The sequence below is a fragment of the Psammomys obesus genome, unplaced genomic scaffold (assembly GCF_907164565.1).
Source record: "Psammomys obesus unplaced genomic scaffold, mPsaObe1.curated_primary_1811, whole genome shotgun sequence".
Classification (NCBI taxonomy): Eukaryota; Metazoa; Chordata; class Mammalia; order Rodentia; family Muridae; genus Psammomys; species Psammomys obesus.
The window spans coordinates 22,257,452-22,278,823 of record NW_026596109.1 but is presented as its reverse complement, the minus strand read 5'-3'; the positions used below and the strand labels follow the sequence as shown (position 1 = coordinate 22,278,823).

At 49.1% G+C, this 21,372-nt stretch overlaps 1 protein-coding gene across 1 annotated transcript in view; it reads right to left on the bottom strand.

Annotated features, from left to right (window-relative positions):
• Positions 1–1,924: 1,924 nt before the first annotated feature.
• Positions 1,925–21,372, bottom strand: part of B3gnt2 (UDP-GlcNAc:betaGal beta-1,3-N-acetylglucosaminyltransferase 2) — a 23,318-nt gene continuing 3,870 nt past the window's right edge. The window contains exon 2 of the mRNA XM_055629066.1: positions 1,925–4,474. Within this exon, the coding sequence (XP_055485041.1) occupies positions 3,272–4,465 (1,194 nt within the window). The 5' untranslated portion in view covers positions 4,466–4,474 and the 3' untranslated portion in view covers positions 1,925–3,271. The remainder of the gene's footprint in view (positions 4,475–21,372) is intronic.

Below are 21,372 nucleotides of genomic sequence, written 5' to 3'. Positions count from 1 at the left end.
GCGGCCTTCCCAGGAGGCCGTGGGGGAGCAGTGGGGGTGGAGTGGAAGGTCCCTGGGGCCCATGCACACCCCCCTAAACTGAGTCGTAGAGGAGTCAGTTCCAGTATTTGAGATCAAAGCCACCGGCTCCCACTCTGCTTAGTCCGTCAAAGGAAGACACTCTCATGCCTTAACCCCAGCACTCTGGAGGCAGAGGCAGGCAGGTCTTTGAGTTTAAAGGTCTGCAGAGTGAGTTCCAGGGCAGCCAAGGCTACACGAAATGAGACCCACCTGCAGTCTTTGAGCACAGAAGCCAACTTGGCGTGCACATCCTTGAATACAAAACATTTCCTGCAGGGAGGATCACTCATTGGAAAAAGGCGCTTGCCATGCAAGCCTGGCAACCTGAGTCCAATTCTGGAAGCCACGTAACGGTGGAAGACAAACAATTCTTAAGACTTCTTATGAATTTTTTTACACAACTGAGTTCTTCATATAACATGCCAAAATTACTTAGTATTCTCCCCCATGAAAAGAACAGCAACACAAGAGAACTATTAAATACTGTCATGTCTAATTCATGTTCCCATGAGCTCATAAATGGACTCCTATGGAGCAAGCAGCCAGGCAACAAGATGGGTTTTTGTGTCGATGAGGTGAACAGGGCAGGCTCTTATGCACCCTATTGTCCAACTTCCTGTTGTCCAAGGATGTGCTTGAACTTGCTGTTCCCGCTTCACCCCTAGAGTGCTGGGACACAGGCCTGTGCCACCATACCTCATCCCCAGTTTATGTGGTCCTCGGGTTTGGTTCCAGGGTTCTGGGCACGGTAGGTGACTCTCCAACAAATGAACCACGCCCCGGTTTCTATAAAGGTTTTTATTTGCTTTGTTTTGTTTTTCAAGACAGGGTTTCTCTGTGTAGCCTTAGCTGTGGCTAACTTGACTCACTTGATAGACCAGACTGGCCTTGACTCCAGCCAGGCCTGGTGCCCCACCCTGTATCCTGAGCATTTGAGAAACTGAGGCAGGAAGGTAACAGTTTAAGGCCACCTCAAGCCACTTAGAAAGACCATCAATTAAATAAAAATCCCATAAAGCTAACATTTGTCATGGTTCGACCAAATTCTTCTTGCAGCAGATCTGAAGGAAGTGGCTGTGTAACCCTGTCGTCTTTTTTTTCTCTTTTAAGTTAGTATGCATACTTGGTGAAAAATTGTGCCCTCTATAAAGCTGCCCGCCTCCTAGGCTTCAGATATAAACTGGGGGTGCCTCTGGCACCCGGCCAGGGTTCTGAGAGCTCCAGTCGCGGAGGGCAGTTGCCTCCCTCCCATGCCACACCCAAACACTAGCAGCCTCAAGGACGGCACCTGAGTGTTCCCTCTGTATCCCTCTCCCGTCTCTAAAACGGCGACAGAAGCAGGTGCTGCAGACCTGGGTCATTCACTTCAAGTCAGTAAAATGGCCGAGTCACCCTCGGGGAGGGCGTGGTGAAGAGCATGAGTGCACACGTTGAGCAAGAGACTGCAAGAACTGGGTGGCAGTGCCGGGGCCTGGGCTCCGGGAGGCTCACAGCTGAACTGCACACCTTGAAATCCATCGCTCTGGAGGCAGAGGGAGGAGGCGCTGAATGCATTCCAGGCCAGCCGGGTCAACACGGTCCGTTCCCAGGCCAAGCGGGACTCCACAGAGACCCCCCAAAAACAAGTAAACAAACCACGGTGCATTGGCTAGGATAGGGCAGCTGCCAGGAAGACACAACACCTTTTTTACGTCTCAACGTTCGGAAGCACTTTTGAGACTAGAGATGCTGTGATGGCCAGCCCACGGACAGTTTGATAGGGTGATGACTGCTGTAATGGTTTCTGGGAAAGAGCGCCCAGGGAGGACGTAGTCAAACACAGGAAAGCAAGAACAGAAAGATTAGTACTCATGACGCATGACGATTAAAAAATACAGTCACTTTATTTCCACTTTCTTCCCAGTCCCCTGTAGCACAGATGAGAACCCTCTAAAACACAGAAATATCTCAAGAGAGCATGTCACAGGATAGAAGGTATAAGCAATAATTTGGCAGGAACTCATCAACTCTAGCAGTTCATAACCCCCTGAATCCAAATTTTAAAATTCAAAAATAACAGTTAACTTTATTTAACATGTTACAGCCTCGCATTTAAAACATCCAGCTGGGGGCTGGATCTGGGAGGACGTGGGGGAGGGGAACACAATCAAAATGCACTGTATAAATTCTCAAAGAACTAATTAAAAAACGAGAAAAATAAACTGTCATGCTCTAGTTAAATATTTCACAAACAACACTGTATACAAATAAAATATTACACAAAATATTTCTTAAGAAACTGTTTTGGTCTTTGATCCGAACAATAAATAAAAGCACAGGCACTTCTACGCCGACAGGGAAGCAGCCCCACCCAGGAGAAAGTCACCGCAGCAACAAGCGATAACGTGGCGAGTAAAGAGCCCCGGAGTTTTGAAACCGACGAACCCTTAAGAAAATGCCTGCAAGTTCTACCTTCTCATTTCAAGTTCAACAGTCACACATGCTCCCCTGGTCCCCCTGAACATTCACAAACCCACTCTGTCGGCCTCTTCAGTCTTCACTGGGGTGGCCGTTAGGGAATCACTCATGGTTTCAAAATACTAAAATTAGGTTAACTACCATGATGCCAGCCAGGAAGCCAAACACAAGTGAGAGAGAACCCCCTTCGTCCCAGACAGGATGAGCTGCGCCTGCAGCACGGCTTGCGTGCAGGGAGTAACCGGTTCTAGCAACGAGGCGAATACTGTTGGGGTGACAGGGACGTGTGACATCAGTCCACTTTGTAGACAACTTTTAAAATCCATCAAAATCTTATGAAAATAAATATAATTCTATTTCACAAAAACACCAGGTCATGCCCTACAAAATCTTGATAAGCCAATAGGTTTATAAATACCTGGTGTATCTGTCCATCATTATAACGGGAACAGGAATGTACCACGGACAAGGAAAAAAAGACCTTCCTGGTCGAATTCTAAATATGATTTTGGAGAAGGAAAACAAATCAGACACTGAGGACTGGCAGCCAGCGGAAGGCCCAGGAGCAATCATCCCACTGTGGTGGTTTAGCTTCAGCTTTCTCTCATCACGAGGTGTGGGACCGAGGGCTCGGAGGCCCGGGTGCTACCTACTCAAGAAGGCTGACGGCTTCTTACAGCGATCACCTACCGTGAAAGCACAACATAGGAACTAGTCAGGCTAGGCCTTTTGTGAAACGGAGCTCACCTGTAGTTCAGCACTTTAAGTCAGGACTTTGCAACTGAGACCAGATATCAATCATCTCCTGAGGTTTTCTGCTGTGCACTAACATTAGATCTACATACGAACAAATGTTTTTTTTATTTTTTTCTTCAATGTCAAATGTCCTGAAGCCTTTGTGTTTCTCTGGAACAAGGCCCAGTTTCTGAAGGCACATTCCAGTATAGACATCATCAATGGGGTAGAGGTGGACCCGGTCGGTTACGTTGTATAGCCTCAGGGCCAGGGGGCCGGAATACAGGAAGCCCCCGCCCCCTGCATACGGTGGGTAGACCCCAGTGTAGAAGACTTCCGGGATGTAGTACTTCAGTTTCTTGTCCCGATGAGGCCCAGCATTGTGGATCACATCTCCTATAAACAAGTCTTTGGCTTTGTTCTTGGATAAGCTATTCAAGTAATTCAGGATGTGATGAGTGTTCACAAACACGTCATCATCGCCCTTGAAAACGAACTCCGCGTCTGGACAGGAAGTGCTCAGCCACCTGAGAAACAGCACTTCCTTAAGAGACAGGTTGAAGAACGTGTCTCTGTAGTTCCACATGAGGATGTCCTGGTGCTTCTCACTCTCAAACTTCAGCATGTCTGAAAGGTTAGGGTGGTTGTCCTCCGGGGGCGTCTGGCCCAACAGGAAGACTCTTACCACTGACTGGTTCCCCACGTTGGTTTCTCTGCCCCAAGATTCCCGAATCGCTTGCCTTCTGTCAAAATGTGGGATGAGGGATTTAATCGCCAACAGTAAGAAGGGCTTCTTTGCACATTTCTTCGGCTGATCTATGAGCAGTGAGTAATTGCGGCATCTGAGATACAAGAGGAAGTCTCTGAACCTGTCCGGCAGATTGTTGAAGTCCGTCACAGCTGTCATGACCGCAGAGTCCGGCTCGCAGTAGTTCAGGTGGCTTGCGTTGGGAGCCGTGTACAGGTCTCCCGTCTGATTGGCCAGCCTGTTCAGGATGGGATTGTACCTCCGGTTCAGCTTCTCCTGCTCCCTGTTCCAGTACGCCCGGGGAGGGCTGGAGAGCCTCCAGAACTGCTCTTTGGGTATGATCACTCCTCCCTTTCCATTTTTTTCTTGACTACTGTTTCTGGAGACTTCCACAATCAAATAAATGAAGACATTGACCATCATCAGGACTCCCAACAACTTCAGTCTCCGGCGTCCAACACTCATTTCTCATATCTGGAACCGGAGAAAGGGAAGCACATTAGTTCACTCTCAAGTTGGTTCCCACGCATACTTTAGACCGTTTTATTTCTTTAGTCCTTCCATGAAGGCTTAGCGTGGTGACACACGCCTTTACCTGCAGCACTCGAGGCAGAGGCAGATGAAGCCCCCAGTTCTGGGTCAGCCAGGGCTACACAGTGAAACCCATTCTTTATTTTTTAAAAAGTCTTCCTATGAAGAAATGTTTCAGAATAAGGACTCGCCTGCTCTGGCTTAAATTAAGCCTCAAACTCTCCATCTACAGGATAGTTGTATAAAATATGTAATTTTTGTAGACAGGGCTTTTGAAACATGCCTGGCTACTGCAATTACCGTGTAAGCCACAGCTGCCACCACTGCTATTCTAGACGGAAGCAATCACTAAATAAACAACCTTGTGATTGATTAACTATTATTCTTTAAAAGATACAGACAAGTCAGTGCTTTGCACACTAACTGGCCTATGATTCACAACAACAAATTTTAATTCTGTGATTCAACACGCACAGGCGCACGCACATAACATCACTCTCCATTTACCTGTTACACTATGCAGAGTGCCCTGTCTTTCTCTCTGAATTTATTTCTTTAAAAATGCAGACCCAACCCCGAATTATTTCCTAACCTACCAGTGTAAATAAAATAAAAATTAGTGGATTACTTTTGGTCCACTGGCTTCTAACAGAGAGCTCCGAGTGAAAAGGGGTTTGTCACACCGAGAACGCTGTGAAACCATTCCACTATGGACAATTCAGTTCACAGGAATTGAAGGATTCTTTGTGTTTCTTGTAATACAGTTAGTAGTTTGTACTGACAAACCCACAGACGGCTTACAGTTAAGCCTTCCAGAGTGTGGAGCCAACACACAAAGGAAGGGCTGGAGAGATGGCTCAGCAGGTAAGAGCACTGGCTGCTCTTGCAGAGCCCCCAAGTTTAGCTCCTAGCACCCACATGTCAGCTCACAACCAGTTCTAGGGATCCGAAGCCCCTCAGGCACTAGGCACCCACACTGTATGCATAGATGCAGAGAAAGAGACACACACACACAATTAAAAATAAAAGTAAGTGTGTAAGAGAAAGCAAACCTGCCTGTACCAGCCAACACTGCGGACGCCCCCCTGGGCCATTCTTCCTTAAGCGATAAAGCGGAACAAGTGTTGCAGTGTCTACACTGCAGTCCGCATGTAAGGAAAGGAAGGGGTTTAGAGCACAGGAGACGGCCCCAACGAGCTGTGTGCACCTTTATTCCCAGCACTTTGAGGGAAAGGAAGGAGACTGGGAGTCCAAGTCAATCTTGGCTACTGGTTCTCTTTAAATCAGTTTCTACTGCTACCAAGGGCCCTGCCCAGGGCTGAGGTGAACCGCTCGCCAGGCAAGCAGAGGACGTGATTCTGGCCACGTGTGAGCTGCATGTGTGCGATGCCGAGCTCCCACAGACCTCTCGGCCCAGCAGCACCACCCCCGGCACCCCTTAGCAAGCAGGTTAGACCGGGACGACCAGCACTAGTATCCGTTCTCGTCCTCTACATGCGCGCTGCGGCAGGCGTATGTGCACGCGCACGCGCACACACACACACAGAGTGGGCTTCCCCCAGAAATCCTGGTCTCTTGGTCTCGGGCTCTTTCTCCTCTGCAAGACGCAACAAGGACAAGCATGGGAATGGACAAGGAAAAGTTTCATGAGGAAAACATTTGGAAAGGTGCTGGGAGCAGCCGTACACACTGATTACAGACAAGCTGAACAGTGGACCTACATTTCAACTTAGTAAAACAATGAGGTACCAGTAAACAGAAGACAACCATTTACTGAAAACAGAAGCACAGCAGGCTGCGAAATTCTCGAGCCAATTCTCCTGAGATGCAGTGTAAACAGGAGGGAAATGACCACAGGTAAACCAACGCATTCGTCAGACACCCAGCTTGTGGGGGCCGGGAACTAACGCAATCCCGTCAGAACCACGTGACACTTCTCATCAGTCCGCCAATCCTTTCTTAAACATTATTTCATTAATTATTTGTGAGCATTTTGCCCGAGTGTGTGTCTGTGCACATACTGCAGAAGCCGGAAGAGGCTGAAGGGAAGGTCAGGAATTCCAGGCTGTGGTCACTTGTCCCTGGCACCCAGGTGGCACCCAGCCACTGACCCCCACCCGTCCCACTGAGCCCTGCGGACACGTGAATGCCTGAGGCTCCGAAGGAGCACCATCGTCTCCACTGTGCTTGTACAAGGGGTCAGTCTATGGCGCATCTCCTGTCTACTACCCCAACCCCATCCCGCCCAGCCCAGCCCCACCCGCCAGGTGCCCACCATGCCACTTTATGAGTTAAAAGAGGGATGTCGTGGAGGCTGACTATTGCCTAAAGTCGAGGGTGAGCTGGCTCCCAGGGTACCTGATTCTGGCGAAGGTTTGGGGCTGGCTCTAGAATGAAAAGGCTGGAAGCCTGGAGCCTTCAAAGAAAGGGAAGTGGGAGCGCCAGAGAGCTCGCTGCCGGTCCCTTCAGGAAATGCCAACCTTTCTTGGAAGACCCTAAGTCCCCAAAGGCTTGGAGGAACCTACGCCCTAATTTCAAACAGACATTCTTCCTGAGTTACCTGAGGAGGGCGAGAAAGCCCAGATTCTCAACTACATACCCTCAGGGTTACAGGTCATCGTTCACTTGTGACCTAGATGCTGACTCCACTATGAGAAGTTTGCTTTTAGACCCTGACAGCAAGTGAAGTTCACAGAAGGGGAAATAACAAAGGCAAAGAGCCCATTAAAAAACAAAACAAACAAACAAACAAAAAACTGTGGGAAAAACTCTCAAGTAGTTAAGCAATTCCCACTGCAGACATAAAGTCCATTTCGTGGTTTTTGGTGGCCCCCTCCCCCCCTCAGGAAGTCACACTGCTTAAAAAGAATGTAAGAAATACACCAAAGCTAGAGAAATGGCCAGAATTTTAATGAAAAATCCTATATGCAAACACCAGAATCTTAGCCTTTTTCATTTCTTCCAACAGGGATGGACACTTTTCAGACCCCCACACTCAGGTTTCTCTGTGTAGTCTTGGAACTCTCTGTGTTGGAACCACAATGGCCTCCAACTCCACCTTGAGGTCCTACTGCCTTCAACTCCAGTGCTGGGAAAAAGGAATTTACCACCACCAACCAGATAAGAACACTTTTCTGCCTTCTACAACACTACAGCTGACTTTAACAAACAAACAAACTTCCTTTTTTATTTTGCACCTAAAATCCTGGGGCGAGAAGGTGATGAGCAAGCATGCTCACCGTGTCTAAGCCGTGTGAACACACAGCACCAACCGTAACAGACTGTGGAAGGCGCCTTAATGCCGCCCCGCTCCATTCTTACCTGGAGACGGCATGGGGCGCTGAAGCCTGCCCCACAGCCTCCGATGGCTCTGCCCACACCAGCTCCGGGTGCCACGCCACCTTTTAGAAAGGCTCCCAGAAGTCAAGTATGACTGCGTATGTGGCCTGGAGCTGGCAAACCCACCAAGCTACTCTACATGCTCACCTCATCGCTGGCCACGTAGCAGATGCCCAACAGCAGCCAACCAGGGCAGCGCCAGCAGCACATCCAAGTCAAACCTGCCTGCACCCAGATGCACTTCCCCCAGCCCCAAGGTGCGATGGGGCTTGGACCTTCGGGAGACAGATTCACCCAGCGGAAGAAGCTGGGAAACCGGGGCCCAATTTCCCTCAGCTCACATCTTGCCCGTCATTAGGAAGACTGGGTCTGCCCACGGCAGACTATAGCCCATGCAGCTATTTATCCAATGGCTGGGGTGGGTTCAACACAGGGTCGTGATGAAGGGAACCACGAAGTGCTAGTCTTGTTCTCAGTGTAATCCTCTTAGAGTAACTTTAAATTCTTTCACTTCGTTATTCAACATAAGTAATTACTTTAAAAATATACATTTCGGCCCACAAAAGTACCATGAAGTTAAAAATCAGATGCAAGGGACAGGTAGGAATAGTAACATTTATTCAGGCAAAATATTTCCTATGCTGGCCATCTTGTAAATGAGGTAAGTTTCCCCAGTTCCTGGCCAATGTTGGGAGTCAAGATTTGAGGTAGGGCAGACTTGCCCTGGAAATCCAGGAAGGTTTACCACACACACCATGAGGCCGGAAGCAGCACCCTCAGCTTGCTCTGTGACCCAGCCATTGGGGGTCACAGTTTCTCAGTTTCTTTTTCTTGACTTTGGTTTTCTAAGTTTCTTTTCCCCCCCATATAAAACACGGTTGTCAGAAGTCACCAATTTTAAGATTTTCTGTTGCACTAACCAGCAGCTGTGTAACCCTAGCCTCCAGCCTACCCACTTACAGTGTGACACACTACCACACCCAGTCGCCTTAACTGTAGCCAGGAGCAAAGAAAGGCTCTGCAGCTACACACACAGGCCACCCAGACTCCTTCCTTTACGGCTCCAAAATAGTGGACAACGCAGTGTTTCACTGGAACACTGGAAGCCACGAAGTGCGTGCTGCTAAGAGGTTCCTTCAGTTCTGAAAGATACGCGAACACGTAAGCAGGTTAGTAGCCAGCAGACACTGAAGCTGACCAGGGTAGCCACGACAACCCACTCTCACTGAGCCATGACTCCTTCAAAGACAATACCTCAGACAAGGATGCCCAGCAACAGCCAACCGGGAAAACACCAGCAACACATCCAACCAAACCTGCCTGCTCCAAGATGCACTTGGCCCAATGCCAAGGTGCGATGGAGCTTGGACCTTAAACATCCTTCAAAGGCCTGCCACCACCAGAAGATAGATACACCTAGCGGAAGGAAGTTGGGAAACCAGGGCCCAATTTTCTTCAACTCACTTCCTGCCTATCATTAGGTGACTGGTTCCCTCAGGTAACTGCTCCCACCATGATGTACTGGGCCACCATAGGCCCGAATGCAACGTGACAGAGTGACCAAGGACCAAAAGCATGGGGCAAATGAGCTTTTCCACCTTCAAGTCTACTTAGCACAGAATTTTTGTCACAGCAACAGAAATTCTGCCAACACACATTAGGAGTAAAAGACAGGACCTTTGCAATAAAATAAAGGTGACCAGTCACCCAACTCAATCTTGCTATGGCAAGGCTAGAAGTCAAGCTCCTGGCTGTACACAGGAGAATGACTTAGAGGCCTCTAAATGGAGCCTGGCTCACTGCTCGTCAAATCCAACCAGTCTCGGGGAGAATGGGAGGAAGAAGCAAGCTTGACCTTGCTGCCCCTCCCAAGAGTGGGCACTGTCCATTCCTCTGCCCCACTACACTGGGAGCCTGGCTGCTCTAACACCTTCACCTCCCTAGCTCCCATCTGCGGCCCACTCCTTGCCAGCCTTTCCTGGGCCGTGCTCAAACATGCAGAGGTAGACAGTTTGCAGCTCAGCGGTTCTGTGGAAAGAATAGCTTCCAGCAAAATGGCAGATGGCAGATTACCAAGAAGGGCGATCAGTGGGACCAGAAGGTCTAGGCCATTCCTAGAGTTTCACCCTAATTGGTACAAGATGCCTGGGTAGGTTCTTGCCAAGGCTGGGCAGGGGACCCCAGGAGTCCCTGTGGCACTAGGTTAGGAAAGCATGTCTGCCAATGCTTTCTGTCTACAAGCCACAGAACTAAGGCTGAGTCTAATGAACTGGGTGCCTGGTTACTAGTTTTCCCCTCCATGTCCAAAGTTAAAAGGGAAAACTATTTCCAGCAATTCTATCCAGCCACATGTCCCCACAGGCAGAAGTACAGATCAAAGGGTCTGGCAGGGCTTGTTCTGATCCTCACAGACTCCTCCTCTATAACACATTACGGCTGATTGGCTCAAATGGAATTTATCATTTAAATAAAACTAATCACAGGGCTAGGCTAGGGTTTATCTTGTGGCAGAACATCTAGCCCAGCATTCAAAAGGCACTGCATTCCAGCTTCAGCACCACACACAGAACAAAAAACAAATCTACCCTTGTATTTATCCTTCAACTAAATACATGCAGACCATTCAGAAAAGGAGAAAAATAAACAACAGGTCACCTTGTCCTGTCTTTAATAAAGCTGGAAAAAACTGTAGTCCTCAATGGAAAGGTTATGCAATTTAAAAACAGGGCTAGTGCAGGTAGGTAGGGGCGTATGCCTGTAGACCTAGTGCTTGGGGGGCAGAGGCAGGCAGATCTCTGAGTCCAAAGCCAGCCTCAACTAAACATGAGTTCCAGGATAGCAGGGCTACACAGAGAAACCATGTCTCCCCAAAACAACCCCCACCAAAAGAAAACAAGGCTAACAGACAGAGAAAGCCTAGACCCACATTCAGGCTGAAAACCAGTCTGACATCTTCCATCGGATAATCAGAACGAAACTACTATTTACTTGACCTCTCAAGCCTGTTTCCTTATGTGTAAAACGGGGCTGATACAATCTACATACTGGCTTATTCTCTACCATGCCATGTCATTCAACAGCTCTCTTCTGGGGCTGCTTCTGGCACCATATACTAAATACAGCACATTTCTCCAGTTTTGTTCTTCACTGATTAAGAAATGTTCATCCACCCACTGAACCTGCAAAAGGGAGGACACAAGTTTAACACTTCTCACTCCTGAAACTAGCTTTGGACACTTTCAGGATGTCTAACAGACAGTGTCTCTGCTTCTGGGCATCAGGGAAAAACCCCGGAACTTCTTTCTCTGCTTCTTTTTCCTGCTCTCTATATTCAGCCAGGGGTCACGGCCTGGGTTCCCACCTCTGTCTGGTCATTTATATCTCCTAGTCTCTTCTCCAGTTGAGACTTGCACCCATACCCACCCCCAAGAACCCAAAGCTCGCCGCTCATATGCCAAGTTCCCAATCTGATCAGTCCCCTGCGCATGCAGTGAAGCCAAGGAATGACTGACAGGGGGGCCCCTCCTGAGCTAGGGCTCAGGGTCCCCACCCTCCTCTCCTGGTCAGGGTGGCCTACATACAGGCACCTGGTCCAGACAAGGTCTCGGATGCCATAACACACCAAGACACCATGCCTCAGAGGCACCATTCAGCTGCTGACGAGTTCACCGAATATAAAGTAGTAACTGGACCAATTAAACACATACAGCCTTTTTCTGAAAAAGATACTGGAAAAGTCGCATACATGTAGGATGGTGAATTACACAAAGTACTTATGTTTCATAAATCTGCCTCGCTCTATCACGTACTGAAGGGCAACAGGAAGCAAAGACTTTCTGAAGTTAGGAGTCCTGGGCTTCAGAAACCGTGGTCAAGGTCAGGGCCGAGAGGAAATCTCAGGAAACACCACAGCGCTCCCGGAGGCAGGAACTGAAGAGCCTTCCCTCTCCTAGAGACAGCAGGTCAGTACACGCACCCAGGCCGGCTCAGTGCCCAGCACAAAGCTCAGGGGTTATCTCACTGCCAGCACCACAGGAGCCAGGGATGTGCACTCGGAGGCCGAGGGCTGGGTGCAGACCACTGTCTCAGCCTTGCAGCAAACTATGAAGAGCACACCGCTGCCAGGTGCCAGGGACCAGGCTGTGCCCTGGCAGCAGGGAGCACGCGAAAAGCAGCCCATACTCTACAGACTGAACCACACATTTGCCATTCACACGCAAGAGCCCACCAGCACAGTAAGAGCCATCAACTATGAAGAAAATAAAGGAAAAAAGCTGAAGGGCCCAGATCCCCTTTCAGAGGTCAGGCAACAGCAGGTGCATTTGCAGAGAGGCGGTAAGTAACCAACGAACCAGTGCAAGCTGAAAGTCTCTGTACCATCAACCCAAAGTTATGGCTCACAACGATACTGTTCCTTCAAGCTGGAGCTAAAGGAAGAGGCTACCAAACAGGGGCTCCACACAGTGAATTGGCAGGGACAACAAAAGGCACAGCGTTAACTGACAGCAGGGGGTAAGACAGGACTTGGGGGGGCTGTGCAGCTGGGCTAACTTTAGAAGCACGAGGAGCAGCAGGGTGCGCAAGAACTGGGGTGGGAACACAGAGCAAATGCAGATAGGTGGGCTCTGGAACCACCATGCTGCAGGTAAGAGCTGGTGGATCCGGGGGTTCTCCTAGTCAGAGAAGCCTGCCGCCGAGGGCTACCCCAGCTGGTGCTGCCGCTGGGCTGCCAGACAGCTTAGAGGACCACGTTTTCTCTCACACCTCATCAGCCGCATCACATACAACATGAATTAAAAACAAAATAACAACAACAACAACAAAACAAAGGGCGCCAACTTGGTCTATAGCTTTCGGGTTGGCTGAGGCACGGTGTCCTCGGGGCTCTGCGTGCTCCTGACCACAGAGGGCTGCCCGCTGGTAACCAACAGCGTGGGCCTTCCGACAGGCCTCTAACTGCAACAGTGACAGCGTGCCATCTATCTCTTCCCATGCTGCAGGAAAATGGCAAGAGCGCTCACGTTTGAGGTCCTTCGGCACGGAGGTGCTGTGACTGGTGCTGTGACCACACCCGCCAGAGGGAGGTCACACTGACCCCGTCACTGTACTCCCAGGAACACACACGGTCATGCCCTGACTTTTCCACCGTCCTTAACTTCACCAGGAAAGAACAGGCCTCTGTTTTCATCTACCATCTTCGCATGGGCTTCTTTCCTAAGTTTCCTACCCTGTCCTTTGCCCATCATTCTGTCAGCGTGTTCTCACGTCATTTAGTTTTACAAGCAGCTCCCAAATGTGAAACAATTAGGCTGAGAACAGAGAGCTAAACACAGTGGAGTTGAGCTTTGACCTTTGAACCTAACCCAGAGTCTGTGCTCCTGTATTGTCTACTACCATCAACAAAGAAGACAGGATTCTCTAACGGAGAGCAGCTTTTAAATCACCAAGTTTGTTGATACCTGAAGGGGCATAAGCAATTCTAAGAAAAACCAAGAACTGTTTTTTTTTTTTTTTTTTTAAAGTCAACTTGAGAAAGAAATAGCACATAGCAAATGGCCAATCTCTGGACTGAGGCAACTGCACTGGTCTGGTAACTGCCAGGATTCATGCCATGGACGGAACCCCTGTGGGTGTTCTAGGACTCAGGGGTTACTCTTGATTGGTTACTTATTCACACTAAGGAATGAAAGATTGGCAAAGGCTTAAGCGAGTCACAAACATGTTCTTGCAAACCTTCTGTTAGAAATTCAGCCTTCAGCTACCTCCAGCAGCAGGGCCCGACAGAAGGAAACCAGTCTGGCCACAACCCAGTCTCTGCTGCCCCAAGAATAACCAGCACATGACAGAAAAGGCGAAAGAGCAGCAGGCACCGCACTCACTATCTTCCCAACAGCACGCATACACTTTCCCACAGGGTCACAGCCCAACGGCAGAGAGGAACGAACTTCTAGTCCAGGAATCCATATACATTTCCTTATAGGTCATCACCTCATTTACAGAAGAGGACCGAAGTCCCCAGAGACAGGGCTCACTGTGCTGCCATCATCCACAGGGAGAGCCCATGCATTATCAATCTGCAGTGAGAATTATTGGTGACCAAGTCTTCTTCTACAGTCTACAAATTCTAGTTCACTGACAAAACAACCCCCAAAGACCCGCTGTCCCGAACCTCTTGATCCTCTCACCCACTCTGGAACAGCTTTTATTACTTCTTCCTTTGGCATCTCCTGAACATTTACCTGACCTGTCACTCTGTGGTAACAGATCTGAAAGGACACCAGCACTCTTATCCTAGTCAGTCTGCACTCCACAGACCACAAAGATGAGGCTAAGAAACACATCCGGCTCCAAGACAGGGAAGGAAATAGGAGGAACACTTTTCTGTCGCTTTTCAGACTGGCTCTGAAACCAGAGTGGCCTTGAACTCCCCACAGGGTGAATGGCCTTGAGCCCCTTGAACTAAGGACGCCACCTCCCAGGTGTGCTGAGGTAACAAGCAGGTGCAGCCAGCCACTCCGAGCTGTAAGGGAAACTTACTCTGTCCGATCAAGTCTCTCAAGCTGCTTGAGACAATCACTCTTGGATAATCTCACAGAGGGGCCCCGATTTCTCTTCTACTCCTTAGCTACCTGCCAGTCCTTGTCACTCTTCTTCAGTAAGGTCAAAATCTTCTCCCCTTAATACCTCACTATACCCAACAGCACCCTCAAAGACAGTAGAGATACCTGAAAATACCTCTCAGGACACAGTCACAATTAAATTGGTCTATAAACAAACACAGGCCCAAGGGATGGGGAAAGGGAGGAAGAAGGCAATTAAAAATTAATAAGAATGCACAAGCATAGACTACAGTCCTGGACTAGAAACAGAATCCCAGCATATGAACTGTGTAACTGCTTCGGGAAATAAGCAGGGCGCTGGTCCTGGTTTAGTAACCTTGTTGTCAAGGTGGGCTGAGGGCTGGCTGCCCAATTCTACACACTCACATGCTAAAAGGCAACTACCAGACCAGCCGCAACATCTTGTGCTCCAAGGCCTCTGATGTCCTTTTCTAGCCCCTCGGGGCAAAAGTGCACGTACTCACGCTTGCGCACACACTCATACATACACACACACTTAAAAAAAAAAAAAGTACATCTTCTAAAAAGTTTCAGTTAAGGGACATACAGAGATGGCTCAGTGGTTAGGAACATCAGCTGTTCTTCCAAGGTTCGGTCCCCCGCAGCTACATGGGGAGGGCTGACGACCCTGGAGCTCTAGCTCCAGGAGATCCAAAGCTTCTGCCTCAGTGGGCACCCACATCTGTGGCATGCATATACAGACATATTAAGTAAAAAAAAAAAAAAAAAAAAAAAAAAAAAAAAAAAAAAAAAAAAAAAATTAGAAGTTAAAATGGACATCATCTATGTAAGGCTAGGCGTGGTGTCATGCTCCTGTAATTCCATCACCTGGGAATCAGGAGGCTCTCCGGGGTGTATGAAGACCTGGGTTACCCAAACAAGCAAACACAAATCTAAGGTGTTCTCAGCACGTCCTCTATGGACAAACTGTCTTTCTCAATTCTAACAAATTATATTCGGTAATTCCTGTGCTCTCTGAAATGCAGTTTGGGAACATCGCCATAATTTTCCTACAAATATGAAGGCTTACACCCGTCGTCCCTTCCAGAATGAAAGACAACCTCTAAAACTCAGGAGAACGTTGTGAATGCGCTGTAAGTTGGGACTGACGGAGCTCATTAATAACTATCTTCTCCTGTAACTTCAGCAAATATTTAAACTTATACCAATGGCATCCGCTGTGCTTATTTTTGGTAACCTAATAAATTGCTTTGGGAAGTCTCAACTTCGCCACTGCTAGGACGAACGCTTCCGCTGACACATTTCCCCAAAAGAGAAGGTGTCCTAGGTTCCTGTGAAGAAGACCCCACAGAGACGAGAGCTTCCGGGACTCCTGGACCCACTGCACTGCGGTCTGACGACCGCTATCTGACTCTTCTAAAAACAGACGTGAGAACTGGTACATGGATGCATGCTCACCCAGATGGCCAAAAGCCCTACATTTGAACCTCGGCACCACACAAACTAGGTGTAACGGTGCTTGCCTATGATCCCAAAAGGAACAGAAACTGCAAGATCAGAAGTTCTCCACCACACAGTATATTCAAGGGCAGCCAGGGGTCAAACAAAACCAACAGAACCCTAGGTGTGGAGACCAGAGCACAGCCTGGTGTTGAGCACTCGTCTGGCATGCCCCAGGCCTTGGGATCCATTCTTAGCAAGGGAAAACAAACAAAAAAATGGCAACAATGGAACCCATTACTTGGTATAACAACTTTAGTCCAGGCTTACTTAAAATAACACTTAAGTCCTCAGGCACCGGCTGAGCGGACCTCCTAGCCATAAGTCTACCAAGGGTCCAGAGAATGCATAAGCCAGGGGAACGGCTCCTTGCTCACTTTAGGGATCAGAAACTTGACTGAGGTTCCCTCAAAGAAGCACGAGGCAGAAGGAAGTAGAAGGCCAAATGCTCTCAGCCCTTTGCCCCTAGGATGGAGCAGTCGGGAGCAGCAGGGTAGATGGGAAATGCCCACCTGTGCCCATCAAGCATTCTCACATGGGCAGTGCCACTCTCAAAGCCCTTGACAGAAGGTCTCTTGCTTTGTGGTTCTAGCCCAACCCTCAAGAGCCAGGCTCAATCCCCGCCTTCCCCATGGGCACTGTATAATCTCCTCCTCTGGTACCTAGCGCCCCACAGAGAGGAGCCATGCCTCTAAAGGAAGATCTAGTCCCCAGATGGACATTCCCTGGCAGACCTATTTGCCAAACAGAATGGCTCCAGGCAAGCTGGGACTGGCTCTGAGCCCAGGGAGGCAGACTGTCCTCTCCACCTCAGCACCCTCCCAGTAGGAGCAAGGCATCACTCTTCCCAAGCTCGCAGCAACCTCGGCAGCGCCACCTCTCCTCTGTGGTAAGAGGTGTGGTCCTGGGGTAACACAAACAAGCCGCCCTCCCCCATCCGTGGGTCCTCTCCACCCTCCCGGTGCTGCCTAGATTTCAGCTCCTTACCTAGAGGCACCTTCGGACTGTCTCCGCTACGTTTTTTAAATGTTAAAATAAAGCACATAGATTTAAAACACACCCTGAAAACAGTGACATTTTGGCCTTTCATCCAAATGCCCTGTTTAAAGGTGGGGTGGAGAAATCATTCATCCATTCGGCCATGGCTACATATTTAACGAGGTGAACAGTGATGTATCTTTCTCTGGCTACTTGCCAGGAAAAATGAGTGTTCATTCAACACACAGGCACAATGTGCAGCTGACGGGAAACCCAGTTTCTCAACAAGCAGTTCCCACCGCCTCGCTCCTCAATCCCAACAGACTATAGGAAGTCAGGGCTCAACAAGCCATCCTCCAGGACTGGCTGCCTTTACCTGCCCCGCCCTACCCAGGGACACTCCCTCTCCCTTCTGCTCGGAGCCTACAGCGGACAGGATATGGGCAGGGCGGGGCCAGAACAGCAGGATTGCCCCTGAGCTTCACCACAATACCGGATTTGAAATTTTCCATTATAAAGAGGTTTTTTTTCCTTTTCTTTTTTCTTTTTAGTAGACGACCCAACAGAACCTTGAGAACAAAAACTCAAAACAAAACATTCAGTTAAAAATAGGATTATTCATGGGAGATATTTTAAGTTCATTTGAAGAGAACACTTCCTCACGTGGCAAGGAATTGTGAAATGGTGACCTACCGGAGCAAACAGGGTGCAGCTAGTGCTCATGGGGCGCAGCTCCAAGACCCCGGGGCTCCAAAGCCTCCCTCGGGTAAGATGGCTTGCACCCAGCTGGTCCTACAGAGCCCAGGGCACGGGAGCACAGCATGGGCAGAGCATCGGGAGTGGCTGTCATGGTGGATTTTTAACATGTTTTTATTGATGTATCTTTATTTTCTACTGTGTTTTCAACTTTGGTTAAATTCTCCCCTACAGAGCTCAAAGATTCAGAGGCTGGCATCTGTTTATAAATGCACTTTGATCCTTTTTGGTGTTGAGGCAAATAATTCAAATAATTTGATTTTTAAATGTCACTGGGCTTCCCTTGACAATCTAAGGCCAGACCTAAAGGGCTCGTTTAAGGGCATGTGTGTGGGCACGTGTGCGCACGAGAGCAGAGAGCATGCATACACACATGCATACACACACACACACACACACACACACACACACAAACTAGCAGTGCATTTCAAAGAACAATTTCTTAAAACTCTGAACATGAACTGTAACTGTGGAGTTTGGGGGTCGCAGAATCTTGTCAGAATGTCAGGCGCCTTCCCAGTACAGACTCACAGTCACTCCGCCCACCTGTGTGTGAGCGTGGCACAGGGTGACTGAAGACAGGCTGGCCCTCTATGTACTCAGCTGGTCTGGAACTCCCCATACAGACCACTCAGAGACCCACCTGCCACTGCTTCCGGTGCTGGGATTAAAGTTGTGTCCACCAGCCAGCCCTAAGATTTATTCTGCTTTTGGCAGAAGGGTAAGAAACACCACCCTGAACCAGTTGCCATGGTTACCAAGATGCTTGTCATCAGTCCCAGAGCAAAACCACCTTCAATAAAATCATGCTGCCTGCCCCAAGGCCACTGTCCTAGACACCCACTCTGGTAGCAGGAGACACTGCTCCCCTGGGGTCGGGATCAAACAGCGATCCTGGTTTCTGTGCTCTGGAGACACAGGCATGTTCTCCATGCTCCTAGCCCTGCACGACCTTCCCAATCCCCTCCCCAGCTAGACTGGCATAGTTCTTGCGCTCTGCTGACTTACAGGCCCACCCCCCCCCATCCCCCCCCTCCCCCTCCCCCCCATGCCTCCTCTTTCTCCTGACTCTGGCAGCTGTGGATCCTGGCCAAATGAGGAAACAGTAGTCCCCTTGGCAGAGCGGGGCCACGTCTGCTGCTGGGCTTTCTCTCAGCAGACACATGGGTCACTGAGACCCTCTTAAGGCACCACTCCAAACTACGCCATCAGCCCTGCCTGGGGCTTACTCTCCTCCACATCTTCCAGAAGATTTCCAGATGCCACTCACCCCACAATGAGCTGGCCTTTTCACCCTCACCGCTCATCTCTGTCAAATGAAATACACACTTTAACCCTGGCCCATTCCTGGGGCTCTCAATTCTTCCCTCCCAAAACCAAGGAGGTAAGTCAACAAAGAGCAACATGCAGCGCCTAGAACAGAGGCTGGTGAATATGGCCAACAAAGGGCAACAAAGAAACACTGATGGGCAGGGAAGACACCTTAGGGGAGTGATGGGAACAGGAGCCGAGGAGAGTGGGAAGGAAAGAGGAACAAAGGTAGATATTCTAGAGCCCCTAGAACTTCCAACATATTCCAACAGAGAAGTGGCCTCCAGACATTTCCGTTTGTTAAAGGAGCCCTCCGGTTGCAAGAACGAACACACATGCAGTGTTAACAGGAAGCAGACTGCCTATCGGGACACAAACCATACCAGGCCTCTGAGTCACCTCTCTGCCTCAAGCTCATCTTCCTCAACAGCTGCAGGACATTCAATGGCTCTCCACTACTTCCCAATCTCCCACGATCAGCCACTTTCCCTGTTCTCCAAAGCTGAGGTGTGGAGAGGGTGTTCTCCCGATCTTGCCAGCTGGAGCCTCCTGCATCCATCCCTCAGCCCTCCAGCTGCTGGCTCTGCTCTTGAAGTGTTTTTACTCATCCAGCGTGGTCTCAGCCACTTCCTCGGGAGGACTCTCTGGTCTGCCCCCAATGTCTCTCGTAACACCATGTGAAAGAAAGCACTGCTGACTAGCACGCCTCAGACCCAGTGGCACAGGGAGGGCCCACATCACAGCAATCTACCTGCAAACTCCACTGCCACGAGCAGCCACCGCCTCTCAAACACTGCCAGAAACAACATGCCAGCTTCTCTGGGCAAAAGCTGGTCACAGGAGAGGCCAGAGTAGACAGGGTGATATCAAGCCTGGTCTTCCAAAGACTTGCTCTACCTGTCAGGCGCCCTCTAAGACAGACCCACTGGCGGCATTGTGGCCTAATCCAGAAATATTTTTCCTGGTCATTGCAGAAGTGCTCAAATGCAGAAACGAGCTCCTAGAAGGGTAGAAATGAAGTTGTTGCAGTGATTTCCTTCACGGTATCTTGAATATATGTAAGTAAAAAAGATCCTTTTAGGGGGAAAAAAAAGGATCACCCAAGTTGCATTTAAAGAATGAGAAGCACCCACTAACACCCAAGAGAGCTGAGTGCAGGGTTACACCATGAAGCGGTTTAAACGGCCAGAATGAAGCACGCAATTAAAGCAACTGGCAACGTGCTCTCGCTTCTGAAATAATTCACTCACAGACACGAAGTGGTAAATGCTTCTGAGCACTGGGTGCTTAGTCAGGGCTCCCAGGGGCGCTCATCGCCTCACCTTTTACAAGCTCACAGTGCAGCAGCCTAACAACTCTGAGGGAGAGGGAGAGGGAGACCTCTAAACTCCGGTTATTGGAGATAAGTCAATGAAAAAGTAGGTCATCAACTTTACGAACACATCTTACTTAAATGCCACAGAGCAGGGTATCCAGTCATCAGATTTTATTTCTAACTTTGAAAGAACGACCTACACTAGCCAGGTATGGGGGCGCGGACCTTAACACCAGTACTTTGGAGGTGGAGGCAGTGGATGTGAGAGCTACCTGATCTACGCATCAAGTTCCAGGCCAGTCTCAGAACAAGACTTGATTTGCTTGTATGCAATGCACGTGAACATCAGCCAAGGCACAAAGGGAGAGGTCAGAAGACAATGGTGGGAGTTGCTTCTCTCCATCCATGCTCAAGAGGTCCAGGGACTGAACTCAGACGTCAGGCTTGACGGCAGGCACCGCCAAATTCACTGAGCCCTCTCACCAGCCCAGGTACCTTAGCTGTATCACTATAATTTTCCTGGCTTCTCACGTTGAGAAAAATGAGGTTCAGGAAGGCCAAGCAAACTTGCCCCCAACCCCAGAGCTAGTGGCAGAACGAGACCTCAAATCCCACTGCTCAAAAAACACTACCTCTGCTACGGCTGATTCCAGTTAACTGGAGGACGGGGAGAAGCAACCTACACTGCTGTGACTATGTCTACAACGATATCACCCTTCAGGGGTGAGCGGCTTTCAGAACAGGAGCAGAGGGGCCTCATGAAGCAGCTAGAGTTTCTATGTCTCAACACAAACTCCACACTGTGCCTAACTAACCAAAGAGAAAACCTCAGCTATCTGAATCCAAGTTCATGTTCCTAACTACCAAACCACCTTATCATAGCTCGGAACGCCTTGCTATACTCTTACAACCGATTACCCTGAATCATAAGATAAAAGAAAAGAAAAGAAAAGAAAAGAAAAGAAAAGAAAAGAAAAGAAAAGAAGAAAGAAAGAAAGAAAGAAAGAAAGAAAGAAAGAAAGAAAGAAAGAAAGAAAGAAAGAAAGAAAGAAAGAAAGAAA